At 46.2% G+C, this 8,534-nt stretch overlaps 1 protein-coding gene across 2 annotated transcripts in view; it reads right to left on the bottom strand.

The window, feature by feature from the left end:
- Positions 1 to 4,853: 4,853 nt before the first annotated feature.
- Positions 4,854 to 8,534, bottom strand: part of LOC121364120 (zinc finger SWIM domain-containing protein 6-like) — a 4,728-nt gene continuing 1,047 nt past the window's right edge. Inside the window, exon 2 of one of the 2 annotated variants that reach the window (XM_041487115.1) lies at positions 4,854 to 8,446. In XM_041487115.1, the coding sequence (XP_041343049.1) occupies positions 8,325 to 8,446 (122 nt within the window). In that variant the 3' untranslated portion in view covers positions 4,854 to 8,324. The remainder of the gene's footprint in view (positions 8,447 to 8,534) is intronic. The other variant, XM_041487116.1, reaches the window with a different exon arrangement.

Raw genomic sequence — 8,534 nt, 5'->3', positions numbered from 1 at the left:
CAAAGGCCTTGCTGAAGTCCTAATAGAAAACATCCACAGTCTTTCCCACATCTACCAGGTGGGTCACCTGGTCATAAAAAGAGATCAGGGTGGTCAAACATGACCTACCCCTCCTAAACCCATGCTGGCTGGGTCTGATACCCTGACCATCCTGTAAGTGCTGCATGATGACATTCAATATAAACTGTTCCATTACTTTACCAGGTACCAAAGTCAGACTAACTGACCTATAATTTCCAGGATCCTCCTTCCTACCCTTCTTGTGAATGGGCATCACATTGGCCAGCTTCCAGTCATCTGGAACCTCACCAGTGACTGTTGGTAAATGATGGAGAACGGCTTCACAAGCACATCTGCCAGCTCACGCATCACCCTGGGATGGATCTCATCTGGTCCCATGAATTTATGAACATCCAAGTGTTATGAGTAAAAAAGTTATCCATTTTTTTTTAAGGTTGCAAAGTTAAACAGGTTGGTCAAGTTGCTGTTGAGTTGAAATTTTGACTATTTGTTGTTAATAGCTTCATGTTGCAATCACCTATTGTTAATAGTTTTTCTTCAATTACCTGTTAATGGTTAGAAATCAGAAAAGATCCTTTTTACTTCTTACCCTAACCTGAAAAGATGTCAGCTAGAAAGTGGACCTGGAAGGTTAGACCAAAAAAGTGGAATTCCCACTACTCCCTCGAGGACGGAAGCCCCAGCTCTGCCTGCATACCAGTGGACACAGCTGCATCATCCTCTTCCTCCGTGCCACTCCTGGGAGCAGCGGCGGTGCGGGCGACCTGTCGTTTCTCCCCAACCTGAGCTGAATTTTTTAATAAAGGCATTAAAAAGGAGAAAGATCTCCTGCCCTATTTCTTTCACAAGGGGCTCAGCAGTTCTCTGACTGCCTCCTCCTGGATAACAGGGGGACCATTCTGCTCCCTAACAACCCCCTTAAATACTTCCTGAGATACATGACCCTCCTTCCAAAGATGATACATCCTCTTTTTATTCCTAAGTTCCTTCAAAACTTCCTGGCACATCCAGGCTGGACGTTTGCCTTGTTGACTCACCTTTCGGCACACAGGGACAGTCTGTTCCTGTTCCCTTGATCTCGGTTCTGAAGCACGCCCACCTTTCCTGGACGCCTTTGTTTTTAAGGGCTGCTTCCCAAGGAACTCTCTGAATAAGTCTCCTAAATAGGCCAAAGGTTGCTCTCCAGAAGTCTAGTGTGAAAATTTTATTGATGCTCCTCCTTATTTCACCAAATATCGAGAACTCTATAATTTCATGATCACTATGCTCCAAGCGGCCTCCAACCACCACATCTCCCACCAGCCCATCTCTATTTGCAATCAACAGGTCTAACATAGTCCCCCCCCCGGTGGGCTCACTCACCAGCTATGACAAAAAGTTGTCCTCCACACAGTCTAAAAACTTTCTAGATTGCCTCTTTTCTGCTGTATTAAGTTCCCAGCAGATGTCTGGTAGGTTCAAGTCACCTGCAAGAACAAGGGCTGGTGATCCTGAAACATTCTCCAGCTGCTTATAGAATGAGTTGTCCACCTCTTCTTCCTGGCTGAGTGGTCTATAACAGATTCCCAGCAGGATGTCAGCCTTGTTGGCCTTCCCCTGAGTTCTTACCCATAGGCATTCAACTTCATCGTCCTTAGTTTCAATACTCATGGACTCAAAAGCCTCCCTAATATAAAGGGCCACCCCTCTACTTCCTCTCCCTTTCCTGTCTCTTCTGAAGAGCTTGTAGCCATCCAGTGCAGCACTCCAGTTATGCAAGTCGTCCCACCATGTTTCTGCGATGGCGACTACATCATAGCTTTGCTGCTGCATCATGGCTTCCAGCTCTTCTTGTTTGTTACCCAAAGACATTGTAACCTAAAGACTGGTTTCATGAACTCTTCCCCCTGGATTTGGTTTGCATCACATATTTCTTGCAATTTTTGAGACTCAAGGGGTAGGGAATATTCTGATGTACACAAACTGGTAACATCATTGGTAGGATGACTTGTTTGGATTGTCCCCAATGGCAACGGGCATTCTTGTGGAAGGGGCTAACAGTGGGCCTGTTAGCTAAAGGAGCGAGAAGAAGCTGAGAAGGAGCTCTCTCCAAGGCTGCAACCAAGGAGACCAAGAGAAGTGAGGAACTGAAGAAAGATAAGAAGAGAACTTTGCAGCTGGACGAAGTATTTGGAAAGTTAGCTGAAGTCACTGTAACTTTTCACCAATGGTGTTATGTTGATTTATTGTGGCCAATAGTTAGGGTAGAAGAAGTATAAACAATTAGAAAGTGTATAAAAGGTCAGCCATGTTCGATAATAAAGAGTTGCCATCTGAGACTGCTTGTGGTCTCTGCTTTGTGTCGCGACCGCCTTGACAGCAACACATTCTGAATTTAATGTTACACCCTGTTGTTACAATATTATTAGCTAAATTCTAACTGATTTCTATAATAACTTTGTATGTTAATGTTTAACATATAACTCAGCTAACATTCTTTCAAACTACATGAATTAAGAAAAATAGTAAAACTGAGGAGATTGACCTATCTCAACACATTTGACAACAATGTACTTATATGCATTGGATGCTTTTATAGCTTGGAGGCAAGAGGTACCTGTACTACCACTTCATGAGGTAAAGATGATTGACTGAAGTCAAGGGGTAGAGTGTAGCAGGACACCCTGCCCTGGATGCTCTGTCTTGGAATGTGGTAAAGTAGAGGATGTCACATGCCAGTTTTGGTGTTGAATTATGCTAAAACCACTCTGGATCAGCAACCAAATCAACATCCTGATAGTGAGGCAAAGATTTGGCAGATAAGCTGCTAAGCTGACCTGGTGACATATGACTGGCAGTCATATCACTTCACACTAGAAAAGTCCAGTCCACTTTCATATGGTCAGGTTCTAACATTCCTCCATGGAGTGTGTGCATGAAGTTTCCTCCCTTGGGAAGAGGACACTCCCCAAGGATACTCCTTGAGGTAAAGAGACCTGCCCACAAGTGTTGGTATGGGTGAGTTAAATCAATCCCTACATAATAATTGTTTCTTTTTGCTAGCTTTAATATAATTGCTTTGATATAGTGCACTATGCTATACACTACTAGTAGTTTTAGCTTTTATACTGTGTAGTATATAATTCTAAGATCTTTTGTCTAATCATTTGTCATAATAAATAATTAATTTTCTATAAATATATCTGATTTGCCATCTTTAATCCTGAGGGAAAAAGTTACTTACATCATTGACAAAGTCTGGGGCTAAAACTAGATTCAGCTGTACCCTGACTCCTCTCTAAGAACTTTAGAAATCAAGGAGGTCCTCTCTGCACCTTGTGGCTCAACAGCAGGGCTTCTCCAGTAAACGTCATCTCCACCCACAACAACTGCCTAAAATTAGAGCGCAGAGAGCACACAAGCATCAGTTGTTGGCATGGCAACTGTCCTAAATTCAAGAATTGCTACATACGAAAATATCTAATCATATACAGATGTGTTAGTTTTGCATGGCCTGGTTTTTGGTAGTGGGGGAGCCACAGAGGAGGCTTCCCACCATGTCCAGCAGAGCCAATCCCTGATGGCTCTGAAGATGGACATGCTGCTGGCCAAATCTGGGCCAGAGAGGTTGGTAATGCCTCTGTGATAACATATTTAAGAAGAAAATCAAAACAAAGTGGGGCACCATTTTAATTCTAGCTAGAGAAGAGGAGGAGGTGAGAACATGTGAGGGAAACAACATGGTGACACCAAGGTCAGTGGAGAAGGAGGGGGAGGAGGTGCTCCAGGCAGGATGTCACATGCCAGTTTTGGTGTTGAATTATGCTAAAACCACTCTGGATCAGCAACCAAATCAACATCCTGATAGTGAGGCAAAGATTTGGCAGATAAGCTGCTAAGCTGACCTGGTGACATATGACTGGCAGTCATATCACTTCACACTAGAAAAGTCCAGTCCACTTTCATATGGTCAGGTTCTAACATTCCTCCATGGAGTGTGTGCATGAAGTTTCCTCCCTTGGGAAGAGGACACTCCCCAAGGATACTCCTTGAGGTAAAGAGACCTGCCCACAAGTGTTGGTATGGGTGAGTTAAATCAATCCCTACATAATAATTGTTTCTTTTTGCTAGCTTTAATATAATTGCTTTGATATAGTGCACTATGCTATACACTACTAGTAGTTTTAGCTTTTATACTGTGTAGTATATAATTCTAAGATCTTTTGTCTAATCATTTGTCATAATAAATAATTAATTTTCTATAAATATATCTGATTTGCCATCTTTAATCCTGAGGGAAAAAGTTACTTACATCATTGACAAAGTCTGGGGCTAAAACTAGATTCAGCTGTACCCTGACTCCTCTCTAAGAACTTTAGAAATCAAGGAGGTCCTCTCTGCACCTTGTGGCTCAACAGCAGGGCTTCTCCAGTAAACGTCATCTCCACCCACAACAACTGCCTAAAATTAGAGCGCAGAGAGCACACAAGCATCAGTTGTTGGCATGGCAACTGTCCTAAATTCAAGAATTGCTACATACGAAAATATCTAATCATATACAGATGTGTTAGTTTTGCATGGCCTGGTTTTTGGTAGTGGGGGAGCCACAGAGGAGGCTTCCCACCATGTCCAGCAGAGCCAATCCCTGATGGCTCTGAAGATGGACATGCTGCTGGCCAAATCTGGGCCAGAGAGGTTGGTAATGCCTCTGTGATAACATATTTAAGAAGAAAATCAAAACAAAGTGGGGCACCATTTTAATTCTAGCTAGAGAAGAGGAGGAGGTGAGAACATGTGAGGGAAACAACATGGTGACACCAAGGTCAGTGGAGAAGGAGGGGGAGGAGGTGCTCCAGGCACCAGAGCCAAGATTCCTCTGCAGGCCGTGGTGATGACCATGGTGAAGCAGGCTGTCCCACTGCAGCCCATGGGGGTCCACTGGGGATGCAGAGATCCACCCACAGCCTATGGAGGAGGTACACCAGAGTGGGTCGATGCCTGGAGGAGGCTGTGATCCAGTGGGACACCCAGTGGAGAGAGGGGCCCCTGCTTCCAGTCTGGAGCAGCCTGTCCTTGGAGGACTGCACCCTGTGGAAGAGTGACCCACACCACAGCAATTTTGGGAGGACTGCTGCTTGTGAGACTAGACACATGTTGGAAAAGTTCACAGAGATCTGTCTCCTGTGGGAAGGGACCCCATGGTCTCACAGGGGAATGACTCCTCTCCCTGAGCAGCAAAAGAAGATCTTGGGTGACAAACTGACCAAATCCCCTATGCCCTGTCTCCCTGCACTGGTGGGAAGGAGGGAGGGGTTTGGGGAAGAAAAGGTGTTTTTAAGGGCTTATTTTACTTCACATTGTCCTCCTCTGATTTTGTTAGTAATAAACTCACTTTGTACTTCTAAGTTGAGACTGTTTTGCCCTTGGAGTGTTTTCTCCCAGTCCTTAACTCATGAAGCCTTCATTAAATTTTTTCTCTCCTCTGTCCAGCTGTGGCAGGGGAGGGTGAGTGAGCGACTTTTGTGGGTGCCTGGCATTTGACCAGTGTCAGTCCACAATGGAATACCTTTCCTAAACTGAAAGCAAACTTTGATTTCTTGAGAGCAAGGGAAGCCCTGAATTCAAGGGGAAATTAAATGTGAGAAGCATGAAAACTGACCTAAAACAAATGATGAACAATTTTGTTAGGTCAACCCAATTTAAACTTTTATAGAAGACTCCTTGTTTTAAAAACTATGATAGGAAGAGATTTACAATTCATTTTCTCCTTAAAATAACTTTAAAAATTCTAGTGCTGACCAAAAATTAAGGCATGTTATTAAGGGCATTGTCCAAATGCCTTTTAAACAGTGACAAACTTGAGGCATCAACCACCTCTGTAGGAAGCCTGTCCCAGTGTTTGATCACCCTCTCGGTAAAGAAATGCTTCCTCAGGTCCAGTCTGAACTTTCCTGGTACAGCTGTGAACCATTCCCATGCATACTGTCACTGTATCCCAGGGAGAAGAAGTCAATACCTCCCTCTCCACTTCCTCTCCAAAGTAAGCTGTAGAGAGCCAAGTCACCTCTCAGCCTCCTTTTTGCCAAACTAGACAAACCCAGAGCCATCAGCTGCTCCTTATAGGACAATCCTTCCAGCCCTTTCACCAGCTTTGTTGCCCTCCTCTGAGGGCAATTCAAGGACCTTCACATCCTTCTTAAATTATGGGGCCCAGAACAGTACCAGAGGGAAAGCTGCACCAATGCTAAATACAGCAGGAACAATGTCCCATGTCTGTCAAACAGACATTTGGGCAATGTCCTTAAAAATACAACTGACATGCTTCATATCACCAGCTTCCACTATTTTTGTGCAGCCTTCCAAAATAGGCCCATATAAGGTAAACAAACAAACAAAAAAAATCAAACCCAAACCCAACTGAAATATTTTCAATAGTAGGTATAGCATTTTAGAATGCAGTTAAGGAGTACAGAAGCAGCAGTCAATACTTCAGTTCTATTTATGCATATTTTCTTTCTCCACATTGACCCTTCCCAACATTACTTTCTTTTGAAGCTATTAAATTTTTTTTTTTCATTCACAACTACTCATTGAGGCCTATTCCACTGCTTGAAAGCAAGCAAAGCCAAGCCCACACTGGGTGTCTTAAAAAAGATTGCATCCATTTTTATCACCCCTTGGCTTTATTTTCAAAGTGAATTCCTAGTTTAAATGTAATCAACTAAGAAACACCTCCCTATGTGCACTTCTGCCATTCCTCATTGCTTGCAAAGAGTATCAAGTGCAAGCAAAAGGAAAAAAGTCTCAGCACTGCCAATCAAACTAAAAAGGTCCTACTTCTGGTTTTGCCAGTCCTGAGGAACCACCAATGCACCTCAGACCTTTAGAAAAAAAGGAGAGAAAGCCAAAACATTAAACTTATTAAACAGTTAATTTAAAAAAAAAAAACCTTAAGAATTAAAAAAAAAAAAAGACAAAAAAACACCACAAAAAACCCACTCATATCTAAAGCTGAAGTCCACCTAGGCAGGAAGGCACTTAATCCAGGAACAGCAAGAGCTTCCCTTCAGAAAGTAGAAGGCAAGTTTGCAGGCTGCCCGCGAAGTGAAACCCGCTGCAGAGAAGGCCGTCGGAGAGCCCAGCACCCTCCGACCCCGAACCGCAGCACCGAGAGCAGGGATGGCGCTATAACTCGGCACGGCTCAGCGAATAAAGGGCGAGCAGCTGCCGCAGTCAATGCACCGCCAGAAGACGGTCCGGCCCAGTACAGGGCGGGACAGAAGGATCGGCCGCGTGGAGCCGCCGTCCCGCCCTGCCCCAATTGTCGAGCCGGCAGTGAGAAGCGATAAAATCTTTTGTCTGGCTTTCCCTTTCGGTGGGAGGCAGAAAATCGATGAGAACATTAACGTTAAAATGAGAACAAAGTGTCCAGTCGCCGCCTCCAGCGCAAGGCACCGCCGCACAGCAATACGCATAGCGATGCGTACAGTAATGCGCCCGGACCGCACAAAGTGCAAGAGCAGCATCCTCGGCGAAAGTTTCCTGGGGAAGTTATAAACCCCTTCCCCACAGAGCCACCACCACCCCAACGGGGCCTGCTTGCGGGTGGGAGTAGTAGCTCGCTCTCACTCACTCACACACGGCAAGGCAAAACCGCTTCCGCCCGCCCCCCCCNGCCGTAGGGGCGGAGAGTACCAACCTCCAGTGCCCTTTAAACAGAGGTAGGAAGGAATTAACCAGGGTCACCAGCTCGCAGAGGGGAAAAAACAGTGGGAGGCGGCGGTCGCTTCGTGCGGGAACAGCAGCGGAAGGGGGGAGGGAAGTATTGCTCCAGAAGAAGAAAGAGCAGCAATTTTCTCCTCACCTCGCCGTTGTCACGCAGGGGCTCATCCTAAAGTAATCCGTGAGCCCCTCCGCGCCCGAGCTGCAGCAGCTCCCCGCCGTCACATCCACTTCCCCCGCTCCTCCCAGTGGTGGGGCCTGAGCAAATCGCGCCTCCACCCTCTGGCTCGCCGCCGCCCTAGAAATGCCTTTGTTTGCAGCTTTCCCCGCACCACACACCCACTCCTGGGGGCCCGCACCCTCTTTTAAGTCTTTATTTTGGATTGAGGCGCCTCCCGCCCTCTTCCCTCGTCGTCCCCCTTCTGCTGATTCATTTCAACCAGCGGTTGTGAAGGGGGGGGAAGCGGAGGCATCTCCTTGCTATTGTGGCTCGGGGTATGGTGATGACCCGGATTGCCAAATGTGGGGAGCTGGAAGGAAGCAAAGCCAAACGGGATTACACGCTCTGGATTACATGGAGCGGGCACAACGCATCGGGAAAGTTAAAGGGACAGGCAAAGGGCAGCGTGCCCAACCCTCCTGTCAGAGACCGGGCCGGCCGTTGGCGGCAGGCGTCGTGGATACGTCACAGAGCAGAGCGAAGTAGTTATTCCGTGTTCTGGATCTGAGGAGGAGGAGGAGACTGGTAGAGGAAGTTGCCCGGCCCGAATTACAGCCTGAGAGTGAAGGCCGCACAGCGGGGAGAGCGGGGG

This window comes from Pyrgilauda ruficollis, unplaced genomic scaffold (assembly GCF_017590135.1).
Source record: "Pyrgilauda ruficollis isolate IOZ18807 unplaced genomic scaffold, ASM1759013v1 scaffold799, whole genome shotgun sequence".
NCBI classification, from domain to species: Eukaryota; Metazoa; Chordata; class Aves; order Passeriformes; family Passeridae; genus Pyrgilauda; species Pyrgilauda ruficollis.
This window is presented reverse-complemented; position numbering and strand designations above follow the sequence as displayed.